Consider the following 22,483-nt stretch of genomic DNA (forward strand, 5'->3'; position numbering starts at 1 on the left):
AAAGAGAAAGGCTGAATTAAAATTCCAAAACAACAAATGAGAGGGGGGACAAAATAACTATGAGAAGAATGTCATTTGCTGGTACTGTGCACAAATGTTAACACTGAAAAAAATCAAGTAAGGGCTGAAAAATAGTACCAAATCCCAAAAATTCAGGCCAAGGGTTTACACAACTGTCTTCTGTACTTAAAAACAATGCCACTGAAGTAATTTTTGTTTGTGCGTGTAGGTGTGGTTGCAAAGGGGATGGGGTTGGGTGGGGTGGAAGTCACAACCACATGGCTCTGATAAAAAAAATATATCCTGTGCTTTGTGATTGGTAGATTCTATGATGTGTCTTTCCTGATTTTAATAGTTCTAAGTAGGCCCATCCGCTTCCCTTTGAGCTAGCAGTCCATGTCAATGCTTCATTGTTGTATATTATGTTGCTTTTTCTTAACCACTTCCTCAAGCGGGAGGGTACAAAATAGATCCCTAAAGAGATCTCCCAGCCATTGCAGGCAGCTACGGTAATTGGCCTAAGTTGTTCTGTTAATGATTTGATCCATCAGTTTTCTGGACCACTTGCTAGCACTGGATTTTTATTGTGGAGACATACTGAAGATCTCCTAAGCAAATGTCATTTTTTTTTTTTTTAAAGATTTTATTTATTTATTTGACATAGAGAGAGATAGCAAGAGAGGGAACACAAGCAGGGGGAGTGGGAGAGGGAGAAGCAGGCTCCTGGCCGAGCAGGGAGCCCGATGCGGGGCTCGATCCCAGGACCCCGGGATCATGACCTGAGCCGAAGGCAGACGCTTAACGACTGAGCCACCCAGGCGCCCCAGCAAATGTCATTTTGTGGGGGAGAATGACCACATTTCATCCTCAAGGACATCACACGGCTAGCTCAAAGTAGCAAACACGGAATCTGCAAATAATGAACATATGAGTTACTTTGAGAACCAAAAGCAGGTGAACATTTTTTTTACGTATCACTGAGACAAACTAAGGAAACTCCTTCCCTCCTTTTTCCACCATGAGCTCCATGGGGGGAAGGGGGGCAGAGACCTTAGCTGTTTCGCCCAAGACTGATTATGAGCTAACATATGTAAAGCCCTTAAAATTTGTGTTTGGCATATAGGCTCTGAATAAATTAGTTCTCGTTATTCTCAGCACCTAGCATACAGTTGTTGCTTAATGTACGTTGGCTATAGGAATGAATAAAGAACCTACTTCTGTTACGTTCCTATTACCCCGCCATTGGAAAACAAGGATTATGGTCACAGAGCTGAGGATCACAATTTCTGTGGCACAAACCCACTACCTGGTACACAATAATTATCAGACTGTTGAAGGGGAAGGGTTGTAGGGGATGGAGAAGAGAGGCAACTCTTGCTGAGTTCCCTCAAAGCCCTAGGACACTACAGTCCAGTTCTCTAAGGAATCAAATCCACAGGCCCGCTCTCTTCCTGCCCTGAAGAGGGGCCTCTTCCTAAACTTCCAGCCCCAGGAATTCCCCTCATCCCAGCTTCAGGGGGCGGGAACAACCGGAATTTTTGTCAGGTCCGCCGCGCCCCGCCCCTGCTCCACAGCCCCGCCCAGGCTGGCGTCCACCACCCCCTCTCCCAAGGAGCTCCCCTCCCCCAGGAGCTCCCCCAGCTGCAGCCCGCGCCTCGCCGTTCCCTCCCCTCCCCTCCCTTCCCCTCCCCTCCCCTCCCTCTTCTTCCATCTCCCCCGACCTACTCCCTCCCGGGCCCAGGCCGTCCGCGTGCGCCGCGCTGTGGGGGGGGAGAGAAAGCGCCAACCCGGCGGCTGCTGCCGCGGTGGCGGCGGTCTCCCGGGGCACGAGGCCCCGCGCGGAGGGGGCGGGGCCTGGCGGGAGGGGGCGGGGCGGGCAGCCGCTCGGGCCGCACTGGGACTGACGGGCAAGCCGGCCCGACCCCCGCCAGCTCGCCCGCCCCCTCCAGGGCTGCCCGACGAGTTCGTACCGCCTCGGCCTGGTGCAGCCTGACGGAGGGGGAGTGGCCGGCTCCCAGCCGGCCGGCGTCCGGGGTGAGGCTGCCGGGGAGGGGTTGGGGGCGCCCGTGGGGCCGAGCATCCCTACCCCCGGCCCGCTGGCCCCCGCCCCCCGCCTGCCCCCCGCCTCACGCCTGGCCGCCCCGCCCCGCCTTGACCCCCGGCGGCCTCCGGAGCCCGACGCGGTAAGTGTACCTTCCTGCTCGGCGTCGGGGAGGGGGCCGCGGCGGGCCGGCCGCGCGACGAGGCCCGCTCCCCGCCCCCACGCGACCCTCCCGCGGGGCCTCGGCGGCCGGGGTCCCGCGGGGCCCTCCGGGGCACCTCCGAGCCGAGGGGTGGGTCGGGCGGGGACCTGCCCCAGCCGCGGCCGGGGCTCGAACCCCGGTCCGGCCTCCCGGCCGCGCACCGGGGGCCCGGAGCGGCGTGTGGGCCGCGCTCCGACTTGGGCAAAGTTGTGCACGCGGTGTGCGGCCGGCCGGCTGAGGCGTGGACTGCGTTGCTTCCTCCCCGCACTCTTTCACTAATAAAACCAACTGGAAACTATTTCGGATTTTTTTTTTTTCATTGTTGTCCTCAGGCTATCACAATCTCAGTTTTTAGGTTAAGTAATTGCCTCATCCCGAAGAGTGGAGAATCAGAAAGGGACTTTATATCACTAAAAACTGGCGTGCCTGCTTGAAACTCCTGTGGGCATTTCAGTGCATACTCAGGGATCCAAAGCTGATGAAAAAAGTTTGTGATAGCAGAGTAAAGCATTACTGCCATCTTTACTATCCCGTTTGATTTTTACAAATATTTTGGAATAGTTGATACATTCACAAAATTCATAAAGGTACAAAAGGGATATACAAAGTTTCTCCCCGCCCAGCCGACCAATATTACCAGTTTCTTTTTTTTTTCAATATTACCAGTTTCTAATTGATCCTTTCAGAGATAGTGCATATGCAAATGCCCTCGCTTCATTCTTTAAAAAGTGAAACTGGTGTATATTAAGTGCCTGGCAGTTACTGGTACCCAATAAATGGTAATTCTTCCATTGAGAACACAGTTTAATAAGTCGTTTTGGTTATCAGACCGCTAAAAGAACAATAATGACTTTTTTTCTGGTTTTAAGCATTTGCGGATTTGACTGTATTGTGAATGTGTATGTTCTCTTGGTGTCATAACTGAATACTTTTACACTAAGGTGAATACAGTGATATTTTTGGGTAATGGGGCAGGTAGGGAAAAATCAATATGAAACTAGTAAGAAGATGGGACTTAATGTATATAACATAGAGTTCGAAAAATGATTTGAAGCCAGTTTGTGTCCATATAGTACAAAGGATAAAACAAAACTAAATGAGAAAATTGAGGCAGAGCAGGAAAAAAGGAAACAAAGTCAAGGGAAAAGATAACAACAAGTGCATACATAGTATAAGATCCTGTACTAAAAGTGAGTCACAGTTTTGGCTCTGGGCTTCACAGCAGCCAGAAAAAAAAGGGGGGGGGGGGTGATAAAGTAAGTTTCAGTGTGTTTCTACTTATAAGATAAAAACCAGTTCTGCCTAAGGAGGGCATTTTCTGGTGATGAGGCCTGAGAAGAGCATTCTCTCATGGGCACTAATAAAAGGGGAGATTAGATTGTATGATGAAGTTGGCAACATCTTTAAAAAAATCCCTAAGGGGCGCCTGGATGGCTCAGTCAGTTAAGCGTCTGCCTTCACCTCAGGTCATGATCCCAGGGTCCCTGCTCAGCGGGAAGCCTGCTTCTCTCTCTCCTACTCCCCCTGCTTGTGCTGCCTCTCTTGAGCTCTCTCTGTATCAAATAAATAAATAAAATCTTTTAAAAAAATCCCTACAGAAAATAATGACTTTTAGACAGTGTTCTTCAATGTAGGGCAGTAATAGAACTCTAAAGATAAGTTTTCTGAAGGCTTAACTTGATCTATTCATAACATTTAGAATTACCTAGAAGAGTATTTCCCAAATTGTGTTCTAAGAAATGAGTAATCAGTAGTTTATTTCTTGAAATAAGAATCTGAACTCATATAACTTTGAAATAGCTGGGTTAGACAAATTTCAATAGTTTTTTACTCAATTTCTTGGCTGATGTGAAAGATGACTCTTTTAAAGGAGGTTATTTGGTGACCTTTTACAAATTTATTTGACCATTGAGAACCACTGAACCTATAGAAATGGATGGACAGGCAGTCCTTCACGAGGTTTGATAAAAAATTGGGAGAGCAAAGAGTTTGAGGTTAGCCAATTTGGTAAGAACCAAAGTGAAGAGAATCTAAAAGTCAGAATTTTAAATAGACTGTATGTCAAAGGAAAAGGCTACCTTTCCCCTAAATTCTTAATTCCTCATTGTTCTGCAAGTTGCCTGTTTGACCAAGTGATCTCTAGGATTTCTTCCTGTTCTGTGCTTCAGGGCACTCAGGGTCCTGAATTAGACTACGTTCAGGCAAGTAGAATTGCTTCAATAATGACTTTAATTATTCTTGAATGTAAATATGTGATTAACATAGGTTTTTTTTAATCACAACATTATCGATACTATTAATTTAGTATCAAATCCTGGAATTCTGTAGCTGTAAGAGACCTTAGAAAGCATGGTACATCTGGGATTGTGCTACTAACATGTAAGGTTGTTCCCAGCAAATTTATGAACCTCCCTGAATCTTTTTCCTTGTTTGTAAAATTAGAATGATAACAGCACACAGTTCATTCAATGGATGTTGAGGGGCTAAGAGGTGTAGTAGCAAAACAGCTTTATGGGAACAAATAAAATAATGGATCAAGAATCTTTTACTGTCTAAATTTTTTTTCACTCCTGAGTTCAGATGGCAAGAGTTTGAAAGGCAAGGAATAGCACCTCATCCAAATGTATTTGGTCCCTGAGTTTCAGATAGCAGGTAGTGGGGAGTTGAGAGAATGAGGGATTGGTCCAAAAATGGATCTGACTCCATTTAGTTCCTGTGTTTGGATTTTGAGAGTCTGGATAATGAGGTACACTTCTATAAGAAAGTATTCTTATATAAATAATGCAGTGCTATACAAAATGTTACTATTCTGAAGACAACTTGAAGGCCAGAGCTGTTCGTTGTTTTTACTCCATATATGAGAGAAGTGCTGTTGAATATGTCAGGTAGGGTAAATTATGCTGTTGTAACAAAAGACCCTCACATCTCAGTGGTTTAGGAAAAGGGTTGTATCTTAGTCACAGGACATGTCCAAGTAGGGTCAACAGGAGAATTCTGTTCCAGGTAGTCGTTTGGAGCACCAGTTTATCGGAGGCTCCATCTCAACACATGCTTCCACAATTGTTAGGGTGGGGGGGGGGGAGGAGGTGATGAATTGCACCTTGGCTCTTAAAGGCTTCTACTTGGAAGTGACACGTGTAACTTCCGCTAACATTTTAATGGCCAAAGAAATCATATGGCTACACCCAACTTCAAGGAAGTTGAGAGATGCAATTCTGTCATGTGCCCAAAAGGAGAAAAACTGGAATAGTCTGCACTAAGCAGGCTTTATAGTCTCATGAATTAACAAAATATCTGAATAAATGAAATCCAAATTATGCTTTTAGTATTTAGAGCACAGAATGCAGCATTTTTTGGTGTATGTATGTCTGTTCAATCATAGAATTATGCTAATGAGAATTGCAAAGAGTATTTTTTATTAATTGGAAATGAAATGCTTTTGAAGACTCCATAATTAGACATACTATTTTGACCAAGTGGATTTCATTCTTTTCTAATTATATGTTCATTCAATAAACATTTATTTTTTTCATTCTATAAACATTTAAATGTGTTAAATGTGGTGTGTATAAGGCACTATGTTAGATCCTGTGAGAATAAAAAGATGAATGGGAAGTTTACAATCCCAAATAAAATAGCTATAATTGAGTTCTCTTTAAAACAACATTAACAGAATCTTTCACTATGATAGAACCTGATCGTGTATACACTTTGCTCCAACCACTGTTTTTGGGTTAGGGATTTTTTTGGTGACAAATTAAACTAGCTTAAGCAAAAAGAGTGTGTTGTTAGAAGAAGGATATAGCTTTATGTCACAGAGTCCAAGAGCAGGGAATACAGCTCAGTTTCAGAGGCAACTGACATCAATAACAGAAAATTAGGAGCCAGAGAGGTACCTGGGTGGCTCAGTCGGTTAAGCGTCTGCCTTCAGCTCAGGTCATGATCCCAGGGTCCTGGGTCTCCCCTTCCCCTCTGCCTCCCCCTGTGCTGTCTCTCACTTTTTCTCTCTCTCAAATAAATAAATAAAATCTTTAAAAAAAAAAAAGGAGCTGGAACTGCTTTCCTTCACATCTCTATGATATCTTGCTAGTGTCTCTCTGGGAGACACTTCATTCCTCTTTTTCTCTGTTGACTGATTCTCTATATTTTGCTTTTAAATGGGTGTTTTAACCTAAGAATTCACACACTTAAGGGAATCCTACTAGAGCCTTTAGCAAGTCCAGTGCCACGTCTTGGTTAGTTCTTCAGTTAACCACAATCAGAGTTTGGAAATAATGGAATTGCCCCTAAAGTATAACAAGGTAGGGTATTCGGCAACTTTGTAATAGAGAAGGAGGCAGTTCTAATAGTTTGGGATTAAAAAAAGCTGTGATGCCATTGAAAGTTCTACGACACAGTTAACATCAGCTTGCACATTCTATTGGGGCACGCTGGTTAGGGTAATGGGGTAAGAAGGTAGAGTTGGAGCACTTGTAGCAACACTGTCCCTTACCTGAACCACTGGTAAATGCCATCCCCTTTGTAATCCTTTCCTCCATCCCTCCTCCCTCCCCCAAGGTGCAGATTACTGAATTGTCTAACTCTTATAAGTCACCTGCTTTTGATGCTCATGTGCAGGGCTCCCTGGCTTCTCCCCACGGCTGATGCGGAAAAAGGGGAGCATTCGATATACTGCCTTGCTCTGCTCTTTTCTACAATTGGTCTAGACAGTCTGTCTAAACATTTTACACTTTAACATGCTATTGCCACATCTCTCCTCCAACTTCAACCTATTTTTTTATTCTCAGTAAATTTCCATTCTTTTTCTGCAAGTGTGTACACTTAGGTTCTCTTAGGAAATTTCCTTGCATCCTTTACCTAGCCAATATCTCCTTTCTCTCTGGTTGCAAATACCCATAGCTTCATCTCAGCAGATAGCTGAAGGAATGGACTAAAGGGAGGTAGTATATGTTACCTGGAAGACGGGCTCCCCAGAAAAGGAATAACAACAGAGAGAGGTGAGTAAAAGCTGTGTATTTGATTTGTCAAGGATATATATTAATCTAAAAGAGCAGACAGGGAGGAGTTTGGGTACAAATTGTAGAACACCTGGAACGTCATTCTAAGGCGTTCTTTTACTCTTCTTGCTATGCAAATGGACGGGTCTTTCTAGGTTCAACTAAACAGAAAACTACGATAGGCTTGTTTACTTAGAAGGCTATCAGGCAGGAACCACAGCTTGCCAGCAAGGCAGCATCAGATGTTCCTCATCAGTGGTTGTGATCCTCACAGCAGTCCATGTAAGCAGTTCCTGTAGCCATCTGGGAGTCCTTGCTCCAAGTGAAAGCTCAGCTGAAGGAGAGAAAGCTCACACAAGGTGGATGCAGGAGCTGTCTTGGTTTAAAAAATCTCATGTCTCACAAGAGACAATATGCCATACAACTCCATAGACTTAGCTTCCAGGGACCCCATAAGGGATAGGACAATTACGAGAGCCATCACACTCAGGGAAGTCAAAGCTATGGCTTCCTATGAGATATTTAGAGTTTATTTATAGTTCCTCTGAGTCCAGATGCCAATTTACTAATCATTTTCACTATAAGCAATGTTGCCTAGTAACACAGTTGGCATACCTACTTTTATCAGATCGCCAGGGAACAGGGCTAAGAGAGTTAACTGAAGGTTAAATGCAGAAGGGAAAGAGATTTAACTCCACTCACACTTGTATTATCTGTAGTGTCTTCCATAGCCCTTTTCATTTGGGAAGTATTCAATAATATTCATTTTGCTTCCTTTGATGTAGTGTGTTTTAACTCTTTATGAGAGGAAAGTGTGACATAGGAAGAGAGGTTGAGAGCAAAGTAAGGCTGGAAAGATAGCAAGAACTCCTAGATTATTAGAAACACTGGTTTCCATACTAAAGATCTTGGCTTTTATTGAGCTTGTAGGTGATTGAAAACAAAAGTTTTAAGTAAAAGTAATATGGTCATGAATTGGACTTTGGGAGGTTACTTTGTCTATAATGTGGAGAGTGGATGAGAGGAGATTTAGACTGAGGCTGGTTGGTTCACTTTTACTTAATATTTGCCTCTGTTTGGGGAGATATTTCTCTGATAAGCTGAAAGAAGGAATACCCAATTCTCCTGCTCCACAGGAGTTTAGAATTGCTGGACAGATTTGGCATGGTGCTTTGGAGGGGCCTGACCAATTTGTCCTAAATTTGTCACGTTCCCCCTTCCACCCTGGGGATGGGGCGTTGGGGAGGACTTCTCTGACCTGCCTCCTAACAACATTTAATTAACACTAAGAAATAATTCTAGCCTCCACTGGTCTCCACTGATTGCCATTTGACTCACTGACATAACTCATTTTACTTTTTGCTGGAGTCGAATTATAGGATGAATTGGTGGCTTTTTTTTTTTTTTTTAAGGTCTAGGTAGGGAATTTCTTTATAATGGTTAACTTGTATTGATTAACTGTTTCTAATTACAAGCAGCTGAGAAACAGTGGTTCACATTTTTCTGTTGCTTACATTGCCCTTTACTACCCTTAACTTACCCCGCTTTCGCTGTTCCAGCTAATACACAATTTATACAATCTGATTGGTTCTGCAGCAGAATCAACTTGATCTGTGATTGGCTGATTATGTGTATCGAGAACCCAGCTAATTTTGCTTGATTATATTTGTATTCAGAGAGTACTGACTGATTCCTTTATTCCCCTCCATCACCATAGAAGATAGAAACACTGGATTTGGTTCAGGTCAGTAAAAGACAAACTGATGGTTATCCAGATTATTACTTTTTATGGCACATAAGACAGTTGGGTGTCACAGCACATGCCAACCATAAAGGATCAAGCAGGACTTTGTGGTTTGCCATTATCTTTATGGTATTAACAGTCTTGATCCTTGCGCCACAGCAAATACATACCAAAATTCACAAAATCTAAGAGTGGGTGGCAAGGAAATCTATCTATCTTTCTTTCTTTCTTTCTTCCTTCCTTTCTTTTTTTTTTACTTGTCATCAAGTTAAAGGGCTTTTTTAAAAAAATGTTTTATTTATGTATTTGAGAGAGAGAGGTAGCAAGAGAAAGCACAAGCAGGGAGGAGAGGGAGAAGCAGGCTCCCTGTGACCAGGGAGCCCAATGCGGGGCTCAATCCCAGACCCTGGGATCATGACCTGAGCCAAAGGCAGACGCTTCATAGACTGAGCCACACAGGCACCCCAAGTTAAAGGGCTTTTTTAGAAAGTAAATCTTTTGTTATAATTATGCTGTGGTCTTCATAGTATCAACTGTGATAACTTTTATAGATGAGTTCAGGGATAAAAAGTCCATGTATTAATTTAACTGATTTTTTAAATGTTGCTTGCTTTACTTCCAGATATTAGTACCACTAAGCAGTTGAGGGATGAAAACGTACTTTTGATATATATTAATTTGGCTCAGCACTTTGCCCTATAAGAATTAGTGACAGAAATTGGGAAGGAGTCAAGTGGGGAGAAATCTGGGAGGCTCTTGTACTTCAGGAATAAAGGCCATTTTGGCATTTAATTGCAATTATGATGAACTTAGTATTTTGTTATATTAGGAGTGATGTATTCTTTAAGGACTGTCTTTTGTTTTTTGTTTTTCTCTTTTAGTGCCTTATTTGCTTTTATTTTGGTCAGATCTTATTGGTAAAGAATTTAAGTCTGCTTTACTACTCCTTGATATCTAACCTTGTACAAATCAACTGTACTCTGAATCTGCTTCCCAATTCGGACAATGGAGGTAAATGCATACTCTACCTTCTCCCAAGGTAGTTACGAGTTCCAAATGAGAATATTTTACAAGCAAGAAGCGATGTGTTACACTTGAACGTATATGGTCTTTAGAGTCAGTCCTGGCTTCACATTGAACCCTGCTACTCAGCAGGTACCTGTAACCTCACTTGACTTCAGTGTCCTCATATGTAAGGGGAGAGAGGAATGACCCCTGTTTGCCAGAGTGTGTGAGACAACTAAAGACCCATTCAATGTAGAGACTTCATGTATTATCATGCACATTTATGCACTTAGGAAATAGTAGCTGCTATTAGTATTCAAATCCTTATAATTTGCAGGTGCTATTTACTTAATCCCATTTAACTGAAAAGAAAACTGAAGACCTAAGAGGTGATTTGCCCAAATCATACAGCTAGCTGGTGAGTGGCTTAGTTACTGACTCAAGCCTTCTGCTATATCACTTAGGCTACCACTGATAAGTAATAATGTGGGAAAATAACAGCAGAAGCACCCTCAACTGGCTTCCTCTAAATTGATTCACAGTTTTAACCTAATGCACTCTCTTCTCTCTGTAAATTGTACTTACTGATCCCCAGGGCCAACTAAATACTCATGGCTAAATAGGATGCCCTATGGTGGGGCACAACTCTGTGCTTACCTAATGAGCTGGGTACTCACCAAAAGTTGTTTGTGTTTATTTACAAACCCGTTTTTAACAGGTATGCTTCTTCTAATAATTATGAAACATTTTAGGCATGTTAATTAATGAGTATAAAGAAAAGAAAGTCATTCTTTGAAAATTAAGTTGATTGCTCTGGGACATCTCAATATAGAAGAGTTCTTAACAAATTTGCTCTCAAATTTGATGAAGGCTGGATAACTGTAAAAGACTGGGTGGGGGTGGGTTTAGGGGTGTGTGTGTGTGTGTGTGTGTGTTGGAGATCATCAAAGTCTAAAGCAGTGCCTGTTCATGGGCCAGCTAACTGGTTTTAGACTATTAGTAGTTCTCAAGGAAGTGAGCTCACACTGAAATGTAAATTAGCCACATCACTAAGCACACTGTTTAGTTCAGCTGACTTTTTTTTCATGCTAACACTTTCTCCTTGAAAGAAGTGCATTAATTTACATTCTGGCACAAGCTTTTTATCTCATGGTGGACAGACCAGTGATCTAATTGCTCCCATATTCATATTATTTTTGAAGTCCTTTTAAGTTCTCTCTCCGTTAATAGAAACCATAAATGGAAGTCATGGATGTTGGGTCATTGTGGGCCTGCCTTCTACAAGAAAGAGGACCCCAACTCACTGGGGGGGCCCCCATCAAATGTATGGCATTAATCCAATATGAAAAGATTTGTGAATGAATGTATATGTATGTGTTTCAGTTAAAATCTTTTAAGGTTATGTGAATATAATTTTTACAATTACTGGCTTTTCCATTTAATGGACCAACTAGGTTTCATCTGATAAGGGACTTTTATAGAGGTCCAGCTAGACTGAAACAGGTATGCGTTGATCTTCCATCCTCTGCATGCCTCTGTATATCTTTACCATGCTATATTGCAATTTTTAAACTGAGTGTCAGTTCCTCTAAGTGTCTCAAAAGCCATAGTTCACCTTCATGGAGTTTCCAGTCTAGGGAAGAAGGCAGACATTTAAATAAATAATTTCAATGAGATTATTGAGTAAATCTGAGAGAGTAGTTTGGGATGCTGTCTGATTATGTGGCAAGGAGACATGATTGAGTTTAAAGGTTAAAATTTACCTCACTCATTTTTTTCACCTTGATCTTATGTCACAGGGCTTTTAGGGTACACAAAGAAATAAAATTCCTATATTAGATAGCTTTTACCATGAAACAACTTCAATTTTCAGTGTATATCAGAGTTCTCAACTGCTGAGCTTTTGATCTACCGTGTAGTTTACAAAGCTAGATCTCTTAGTATGTTACAACTGAATTTAAATTCAGTATTTATTTTAAATGTTAATTTATGGATTAAATCAGAAATATTTCCTGATTATTTTTAACAAAGTGAAAGATTTAACATTGTGCTAGAATCCTTATTTTGTATTTCAGATTGTATTCTCAGGGTTTTTTTTTTATTACAAAAGAAATTTTAATGCCTTGTGTTGTGGAAAGAATGGAAAGATAACCATAGTTAACAGCCCAGAGTCCATCTAAATTTCTGATTTCTTAAATGGATTGATATTTAACTATAAGGTAGGTAAGACACCAGACTCCTATTCCTCTATTTGGTTGTCAGATACTTAATTAAAACCAAATTTATTTAAAGCTACACTCGGGGCGCCTGGGTGGCTCAGTTGGTTAAGCGACTGCCTTCGGCTCAGGTCATGATCCTGGAGTCCCGGGATCGAGTCCCACATCAGGCTCCCTGCTCAGCAGGGAGTCTGCTTCTCCCTCCGACCCTCCTCCCTCTCATGCTCTCTGTCTCTCATTAAAAAAAAAAAAAAAAAAAAAAAAAAAATCACAAAAAAAAAAAAAAATAAAATAAAGCTACACTCAACCCTCCTGAAACTGTAGGTTTCTTACTTCCTTCTTTATGTTGATGTTACCATTCTTCCAATCACCCAGGTTTGAAAATGCTGTCATTTTTGCTTCCTGTCCATTTGCCACAGACATTCTATAAGTTCTGTCTCTATAATATCTTTAATGCCCATCTCCCTTTCAGATCTTGTTGCCTCTAGCTAAGGTTAAACTATATCTCTTATCTTGAAGATTTTTTTTTAAGATTTTATTTATTTATCTGACAGCACAAGCGTGCGTAGGGAGAGGCAGAGGGAGAGGGAGAAGCAGACTGAGCAGGGAGCCCAACGTGGGGCTGGATCCAGGACCCCGGGATCATGACCTGAGCCGAAGGCAGATGCTTAACCAACTGAGCCACGCAGGCACCCACCTTGAAGAGTTTTCTAACTGGCTTCCCTACTGATGGTCTCTTCCCTCACAAATCTATTACTCACTGTTGCCAATTTTTTAAAATATGTAGGTATATATTTTATTTGTCAAGAGTAAATGCCAAATTTTTTTGAAGCATACCTCTAAATTGACTCAAGAACCTCATCCTCTCCCAGATAAAGGACACACTTCCTCCTTGATAATTCAGTAGTAATTTCATTCAAAACCTCTTCTGTTAGATTTTAAGATCTTTCAAATCAAGGTCTGTGTCGTTCATTTATTCTTTGATTTAAATGTAATAAATATTTGAATGCCATGCACTATATGAGTTGTTAGGGATATAATGGTCCCTGCCCTGATCGATTTTATTGTCTGTTTTCTCACCTTTAAGTTCTTTTTGCATACAGCACAACAATGTGTTGAATTTACATAAACAGGATTTTTCTTCACATTTATAACATTTGCTTTTTATGGAGTTGGAGAGAGGTACAGAATATCTGATGTATTCCTGAAATTAAAGTTTAATTTTCACATCTTTTCTGACCTGTGTAAATAATTAACTGTTTTCTGCCATCATTTTTAAATGTTAGTGGAATTTAAGTGTTAGTGGAATTATATTAGTTTTCTAATGTTTAAGCCAAATTCTGATAAAAGACCCATTTTTACTAAGTTTTAAAAGTACCCCAGAACATCAAACTTTAAAGGATTCTTTGAAATCACGTGTTGTAACTCCTTCTCATAGTTGAAGGAAAACTTAATTCCTGAAGTGTTTTATGCGATCTATAGTACACATTTAAAACTACAAGAGTAGATTCATTATAATTGATTACTCCATAAAACAAATAATGTTGTCTTAAAAATGCTATGTGAAGAGAGGTTTGTAAAATAATGATTACCCATATAACCCGGTTCCTCAGTAGCCTTGATTTTTATTGTTGAGTGAAGCTGTGCTTTTAAAAGTCGCACTTTATTTAAAGTTGAAGTGAGCTTGTCTGCAGTCTGTCTTCATAACATTTCACTGTTGCTGTTACAGTACTGAACAGAGTCATCTTATAAATTTACAAACTAACATTTGAGCAGATTTGCAGCAGAAATTGCATGTGGACTCCTTAATTACATTTTGAAAAATGTATTCAGAATTGGAATTTTCCTATTTTAAATAGTTTGAGCTGTATCTCAAGTTTAAGTAAAGCCAACTTATTACAATAAAAGAGAGGTACAGAATATAATTTCATAATAGGTTTGAAGAAAATGTTGGTCAGTCTGAAAAGACATCTGCTATTTAGCCATTAGATTTCAAAGTGACAAAAATTTTATGCCTAAAGAATGAAATAGAAAAAGGAAATTCGTAGAGTAACATACTGTGATTGTCCTCTTAAGTTGAAAAAATACTGAAAATGGCTTGTCATCAGAAGTAAATGTTTTCTAATATTTTTTAAAGTAGAATATTTATTTTACAATTTCAAAAATGTCTGTTTTTTATTATTGCTCTTATAATTGGTAGATATATTCATTCATTAGAGAAATATTTATTGAGCACCTACTGTCTGCCAGGTACCATGCTAAGTACTAAGGTTACAGTGATTAACGAAAGTCTACTGTACTAAGGATAAAGACAATAAATAAGGGAATAAACATCTAGTATGCCAGGCAATGATAAGTGCTATGAAAAGAACTTAAAGAGTTGGGGGATAGAGAACAGGGGGGATCTAATTTATATGGAGTAGTCCATGCAGACCTTTTTAATAATTTAACAATATAATGACTTTTAATATATATATTGATCTTGTAAAAATAATTACCGTAAGGAGTACTTCTCATCAGAGCTGGATAAATTTTTGAGCAAAACAATTTTATATTGTTTGGCAAAAGTTGATGAGACAGAAGAAAAACTGTTATTTAAATATATGCTGAGGGGCGCCTGAGTAGCTCAGTCAGTTAAGCAACCGACTCTTGATTTCTGCTCAGGTCATGATCTCAGGGTCCTGGGATCCGCGATGGGCTCTGTGCTCAGTGTGGGTCTGCTTGTCCCTCTCCCTCTGCTCCTCCCCATGCTCGCTCTCTCATAAATAAAATCTTTTAAAAAAATAAATGCTGAATTCCATGCCATGAAAGTATTAATTCTTAAGCCTACTACATATTTTTCATAAAGTATGGCCCAAGAATTGAGTTAAAGCTGGGGAATAATTTCTGTAAAGCTCTTTCTAACATGGGGTCTATAACAAGCTGCTGTATCAATAGATAATTTTTGAACTTTTCTTGTCAGAATGAAGATTTTTCTTCATTTTCAAAGTACCCATGCTTAGACAAGCTTAACCTTAGGCAAAACTATTAAATAGAGATCTAGCTGTAAGTGATTTTGAGAAAATTCTATCTTTGAAGACTATTTTCTAACTTCACTTGCCTAAATTCTCTCCATTTGTCAGCACTTCCCTTATTCAATTTGACATTTAAAATCTTTGTAGCCATATTAGTCTTTTATTTTTTAACTCTTTTATTTAAATATTCTATTTTATTATAACTTATTTTATCCTCTAAGTTCTAATTTGTTTTTTCTTTGATTATATTTGCTAGAAGATAAGAGAATACACTGGCAAATTTTCTAAGAGCTGGATCTTTATTAATTCTGTCATTTTATTTCTTAATTCTTTAGTTTCTCCTCTGATCTTTATTATTTCATGACTCTTTTTAGAGGGCTGATTTGATTTTCATCTTGAGTAGACTGCTTAATATATGCCTTTCCTTTTAAAAAATCAATGCAGTTAGAAAGTTATAAATCTTACAACAGAAGCAGCCTCCCTCCTCCTATGACTATCTGAGCCATCCATGGCACTCAGGTGCCATTCCTTCCCTTTTATCAAAGTCTTCACTGTTTTTTGCTTTAGTGCTTCTCCCTATAGTCATCAATCTCCTCTTCTGCAGGATCGTTCTCATCATTCTAATATGTTCCATGTTTTAAAAAATCAACAGGGGCGCCTGGGTGGCTCAGTCGTTAAGCGTCTGCCTTCGGCTCAGGTCATGATCTCAGGGTCCTGGGATCGAGCCCCGCATCGGGCTCCCTGCTCAGCGGGAGGCCTGCTTCTCCCTCTCCTACTCCCCCTGCTTGTGTTCCCTCTCTCGCTGTGTCTCTCTCTGTCAAATAAATAAATAAAATTAAAAAAAAAAATCAACAAATAAGCAAGTAAGCAAATCTATTGCCTTGATCCCTCACCTCTTCCAGCTATAATCCCATTCTGCAGCCTCACTGTTCAGATTTCCTGAACAAGTTGTCTATACATGTCCTCTCCTATTCCTCTCATACTCCATTAACTCTTAAACCCACCACAGTCTGGCTTGGTCACCTTCCCTTTACTGAAACAGCTCCTATCTGATTTGGCAGAATCTTTTTGTTGACAATTCCAGGGGACATTTTTCTTTGCATGGGGTACCCAACCTCCTATTTGACGTTGTGGCCATGACTTTGGCCATGAAACACCTTTATCCTCTGACTTGCCTGACACCAGACCCTGAGGATTTTCCTCTACTTCATTGGTTATTCCTTACCAGTCTCCTTTGGTGGCTTTTCCACCATTAGACTTCTTTTAGAGTTTTTTGGAGCTTGGATCTGAGTTCCAGGAACATTTATCCAACTATCTGACACCTCCACTTAGATGTCTCAAAGGTACCTGTAACTTAACATAATGAGAAATGAACACTAATTCAAAAAAATATAACTAATGAGGAAGTGTGATAAAATGACTGGGTACAAGATAAATGTATTCAATACTGTCATTATAATAGAAATAACCATGTGAGGGGCACCTGGGTGGCTCACTCGTTAAGTGTCTGCCTTCGGCTCAGGTCATGATCCCAGGGCCCTGGGGTGGAGCCCCGCATCGGGCTCCCTGCTCAGTGGGAAGCCTGCTTCTCCCTCTCCCACTCCCCCTGCTTGTGTTCCCTCTCTCGCTGTGTCTCTCTCTGTCAAATAAATAAAATCTTAAAAAAAAAAAAAAAAAAAGAACCATGTGGAAATGAAACTAGAGAAGAATTACTGCATTTACTACAGTGACAAAAAAAGAAAGTAAAAGAACATGATAAAAAAAATTTAGTAAGAAAAGCATAGAACCTATAGTCAAAAGATTTTAAAATCTTATTCCTGAGCATGAGATCTGAACAAACTAAATAACATATATGCTTAGATGTGAAGCCTTAATATCATAAAATGCCAATCATCTCAATTAATATGCAGATTTCATGCAATTCCAATTAGAATCTCAGTGGGGTCAGGGCTTTTTGTTGAGAGGATTGGGTAATATTACTTTAAAGTATATACAAGGGTAAATATCTAAAATTAGCTTTAAAAATGATTTTATTTTATTTTTTTAAGGTTTATTTATTTATTTTAGGTGGGGAGGGGCAGAGCGAGAGAAAGAATTCCCAAGCTGACTCCCTGCTGAGCGCAGAGCAGACTCAGGACTCATCAATCCCACGACCCTGAGATCATGACCTGAGCCAAAATCAAGAATCAGATGCTTAACTGACTGAGTCACCCAGGCTCCCTAGCTTTAAAAATTATTTTAAAAGGATATATATGGAGGGATGCCTGGGTGGCTCAGTTGGTTTAGCATCTGCTTTCAGCTCAGGTCATGATCCCAAGGTCCTGGGATTGAGTCCCTCATTGAGCTCCTTGCTCAGCAGGGAGCCTGCTTCTCCCTCTGCCCCTCCCCCCTGCTTGTTTTCTCTCTCTCTCTCACACAAATAAAATCTTTTTTAAAAAAAGGGTATATGTGGAAGTAGGAACTTTAACAAACATTAAACTTTATCTAATAGACTAAATAAAACACTGTACTATTGGCATAAAAATAGACAAATAGTAGAACAGAAGTAGCACCCCGAAATTTCTCTCTCTATATATGAGATGCTAATTAATACCAAAAGTAATACCTCAATTCAGTGGAAAAAGGGTGGTTTACATTAAAACTATATTGATACGGGCGCCTGGGTGGCTCAGTTGGTTAAGCGACTGCCTTCAGCTCAGGTCATGATCCTGGAGTCCCTGGATCGAGTCCCGCATCGGGCTCCCTGCTCGGCAGGGAGTCTGCTTCTCCCTCTGACCCTCCCCCCTCTCATGTGCTCTCTCATTCTCTCTGTCAAATAAATAAATAAAATCTTTAAAAAAAAAAAAAAAAAAAAAAACTATATTGATAATAGAGGGCTCATATTAGAAATAAAAAGGGCTCCAACAAATCAAAAAGATAGAGATAATAGGAAAAAAAAAATGAGAACTAAGCAAAGACCCTTTCACAAAGAGGATATCCAAATGCCCAGTAAACATGAAAAGTTACCCAACGACATTAATAACCAGAGAAATGTAAAGTAAAATCAAACGGGATTCCACTCTGCATCTATCAGCATGACTAAAATGAAAGACTGACAATACCAGTGTTGGCTGCGTGTGGAGTAACTGGAGTTCTCATATGGTTGTAGGAGTATAAATCAGTAATAACAGTCAAAATTGAACATATGCATACCTTATAATCTAGCAGTTTTGCTTCTGTATATATATATATATACGCAATAGGAATGCGTATACATGTGCATCCTATAACACAGACAGGAATGTTCATAGCAAGGCGCCTGGGTGGCTCAGTTGGTTAAGCGACTGCCTTCGGCTCAGGTCATGATCCTGGAGTCCCTGGATCGAGTCCCGCATCAGGCTCCCTGCTCAGCAGGGAGTCTGCTTCTCCCTCTGACCCTCCCCCCTCTCATGTGCTCTCTCTCTCTCATTCTCTCTCTCTCAAATAAATAAATAAAATCTTTAAAAAAAAAAAAAAGAATGTTCATAGCAGCATTACTTGGCAAAAGTCTAAAACTAGAAACAACTAAAATGTCTGAGCAATAGAATGTATTTTGATGGTTGTATATTTATACAGTGGAATACTATATAGCCATAAAAACCAGCTATCAGCTGCTACAGACAACAACACAGATGAATTTCAAAACACTGGTGAGATAAGAATCCTTTATGTCAAATTGAATGAAGACGATGACAAGATCCTTATGAGTTACCACAGGGGCATCTCTCCATGGCATGGGTCTGTACCATGCACTGCAAGATGTTTGTCATTTCTGGCCTCTGTCCACTCAATGCCTGTGGCACTCTCTAGTCATCCAACAACTACAAATTCACCCCCCACCCCCCGTGACTTCCAGAAGCCTTTTTGGGGTGCAGGAGTGGAGGCTCTACCCATGTTGAGAATCACAAGGCTAGAGGAATTGGAGGAGCCTCTCTCTGGGCAGTAATGCCTATGCTAACCTCGAAGGATGAGTAAGATCTTAAAACCAGAGACTTTGGGACACAAGCGGCATATAAAAGAGGGAGCAACATAATGTAGACTCTATCTCACCTGATGAAGCAGTGTGTCCTTGTTGAATAATAGAAATAAAGTTGGATAGATAGAGCGGAGTTAGAATTGTTGATATGAAGGAGTGTGACAGAGGTGAGCAGACAGGGAAAGTGTCATTTTACTCTTGAATGCATCCTGCATACTACTGCCAAATTAATTTTCTAAAACATTGCCCTGTTCAACGGTCCACTTAATATTGCCTGTGAGTCTTGACACCTTTGCTTTATGCTTAAGGCATTTTATCTCATCATATTCATTCCGGTTTATGTCTTATTACTCCTTAAAATTAATTAGGTATGTCTGGCTGGCTGATCAAACTGCTATTTTTACCCCCTCTTTCTTTGTCAATATGCTCACTTCATGCTTTTATTAATATCTTTCTTCCTTTATAAAATATCCTCACTCTTTCTATACAACTTACTATTCCCAGAGACCTTCTCCCTAATGAAACTGGCACATACCACTCCACACCGTCCCGATATCTATTTCCTCTTTCTTAGAGTATTTATGGTTTGTTCTGCCATATTGACCACAACATTGTAGATGGCTTTTCATGCCTCTCGTTCTTATTTCTCTGAATAATTTTTATTCTTCTGAAGAGCTGTGTAAGGTTAAGATCTATGCCTCCCAATATTTTTATAAGCCTCCAATGGAGCCTTGTTTTGGCCAGTTGATAATAGGCATTGTCTTTCAAGTGAAATAGCATTAGATATTGAGCACCCTGAAAACTTAAATTCTGTATGTGTAGGTCACAGTATATTAATATTGCAGCATTATATTGTGTCTTACATTTAAATTGCCAAGTACTTTTTGTTTCAGTAACTCGATTTAATTCTTTTTGAAGGTAGGAACCAAGATGTTATGTAACTGTGTCCCCCACAATGCCTAGCAGGGTGTCTTGCTTACAGTAACTACTCAGTATTTTAAATTTTGATTGATTTTTTTAATTTGCTTTATCAATTTGCCTTAACTGTAACCATGCTCAGACCATTGTTTTGTTTTGCTAACAACAGAGGGCACCATTAGGATACTTGTACACCCAAGAAATAATCCTGTCCCACTCCTTGGTAGCTTTCTTGAGCCACACTTTCCTCCTTCTAAATGATGTCATACAAATTCGGAAATTATACTAAATCAAAGCAGCCCAATCCTAACTATAGAGCAATATTGGCTTCCAGTTATTTCTTTGAAAAAAGAGTAAGTACTGTCATATTTTGATCCTTTGTAGTTTTCAGACTTTTTCTTTCTCCCTCTTCCTAATCTTTGCCCAAATGAAATCTTACCCCAGATCTTACTGTATTAATTAAATACATTCCTTTCCCGAAGGAAGAAGATAGACATGGAAAGCAACAAACTGGAGCCCCACCTTTGTCTCCCTTCCCCTCCTCCTGCCCTCTAAAGAGCACAGCTTGAAAGTCACTGTAACTCATCTAATTAAAACACACTTTTTAAAAAACAATTATTTTGTGATATCTCATTTGGGAATTTAGTATAAAACTAGAAACATTTTCGTTTTACAGTGATTTTTATGTACAAAGGAAAATGTTCTGGAATAAATTCCTTGTTTCAGCAATGAAAGAGTTAATACACTAAGCAGCAGAGACTGAGATATTGCAAGGGATAGTGCTTTCTGTTTCTGTCATTTGTGGTTTAAGAAAAGAGGGTGGTGTTCTGCATTTGAAAGGACTTTAATGAATGCTGTCAGTGTTTGTGAGAGCTAATGGTCAGTATGGGAAAAGAGAGGGGGGAAGTGGTCTAGCTGCTTCAGGATAGGTGGATGAGAGTTTGCTCTGATTGAACGGAATGTTCCACCGTGTTTCATCGCTATTCATTCTCCTTTGTTCTTTATAATCTGCTATATTGGTATAAAAGTTAATGTAGATATATATGTGAACGTGATTTATTTCCTTTCAATCTGTTTATTGTGTACAGCAGGGCATAGACTTCTCTTGTCTTGGTTGGATGCACAAATCTGTGTGCAGTGCTTTTTGCCCGTTGCCTAGACGATCACTTGGTTTCTCTGAGGATGTCTGGTTCTCGTAAAGAGTTTGATGTGAAGCAGATTTTGAAAATCAGATGGAGGTGGTTTAGCCATCAAGCATCATCTAATTCTACAGTTGACAGCCAGCAGGGAGAATTTTGGAATCGAGGACAGACTGGAGCAAACGGTGGGAGAAAGTTTTTAAATCCATGTAGCCTACAATTGCCTTTGGCTTCAATTGGTTACCGAAGGTCCAGCCAACTGGATTTTCAGAATTCACCTTCTTGGCCAATGGCATCCACCTCTGAAGTCCCTGCATTTGAGTTTACAGCAGAAGATTGTGGCGGTGCACATTGGCTGGATAGACCAGAAGTGGATGATGGCACTAGTGAAGAAGAAAATGAATCTGATTCCAGTTCATGCAGGTTGATTATTTTCTTACTGTTAGAAAGGGGGTGTGGGGGTATACTCTCTATAGTGTTAATAATTTAGTAGTATTATTTATCTATGATATATACCTCTACATACATACACATACATAACATCTGGGCATGCATATATGGTACTTTTGCTAGGGTTTGCTGAAATGTTCTCAATTTTAATTCTGTAAAATTATAAAGACTACAAGTTGCATTCATTTTGAAATATCTTATGTTCCATATATAGATATGGCTCTGCCTTGAAAATAATATATAGTAGCAATTTTATGCATCATTGCCTTGCAGTTTGCTTCATTCATTTACCTTCTATAGTCATAGCAAAACTATAGAAGACCTGACATTTTACTTTGCAACAGATTATGGAGTCATTTTTAAATCTTAATGAAAATGAAGAGTTTTACAAGGAGATGTACATTGTAGTTGTCAGTAATTTTTTTTACACCATTGTAGTTACAATAATATTTTTCTTATGGTTATTTCTCTTTGTCCTGTCTATGTTGCTGCCCTCCAGACTAATACAGGAAATACAGTAGCATGTCTCTTTCTGAGATGACAGCTACTAATTCCTGTTACCTTCACTTCACTGAAAATTGGGCTATTTAGGGAAGTGAAGGACATTCCTTCAGGAGAGTATCAGGGAACACAGAGGGCTAGATGTGGTCAGCTGCTAAAAGCAGGGAGAGAAGAAGGGAGAGTGAGTTTGAGGAGAGAACATAAAAAAAAAATTGGTTGATGTCTCAATGACTTTATCCATCTTCCCCCTTGGAACCTGGCT

General features: G+C 40.0%; 1 protein-coding gene across 4 annotated transcripts in view; it reads left to right on the plus strand.

Moving 5' to 3' along the window:
- Positions 1–2,072: 2,072 nt before the first annotated feature.
- KLHL5 (kelch like family member 5) overlaps positions 2,073–22,483 on the plus strand; it is an 85,401-nt gene continuing 64,990 nt past the window's right edge. Inside the window, exon 1 of one of the 4 annotated variants that reach the window (XM_036112324.2) lies at positions 2,073–2,183. Coding sequence is in view for 3 of the 4 variants with exons in the window: in XM_036112298.2 (XP_035968191.1) it covers positions 21,314–21,693 (380 nt within the window). In the remaining variant the exon portion in view is untranslated. Of the gene's footprint in view, positions 2,184–7,137; positions 7,241–21,054; positions 21,694–22,483 lie in introns of those variants that run through there. The other 3 variants (XM_036112317.2, XM_036112298.2, XM_036112308.2) reach the window with 3 other exon arrangements.

The sequence above is a fragment of the Halichoerus grypus genome, chromosome 3 (genome assembly GCF_964656455.1).
Source record: "Halichoerus grypus chromosome 3, mHalGry1.hap1.1, whole genome shotgun sequence".
NCBI classification, from domain to species: Eukaryota; Metazoa; Chordata; class Mammalia; order Carnivora; family Phocidae; genus Halichoerus; species Halichoerus grypus.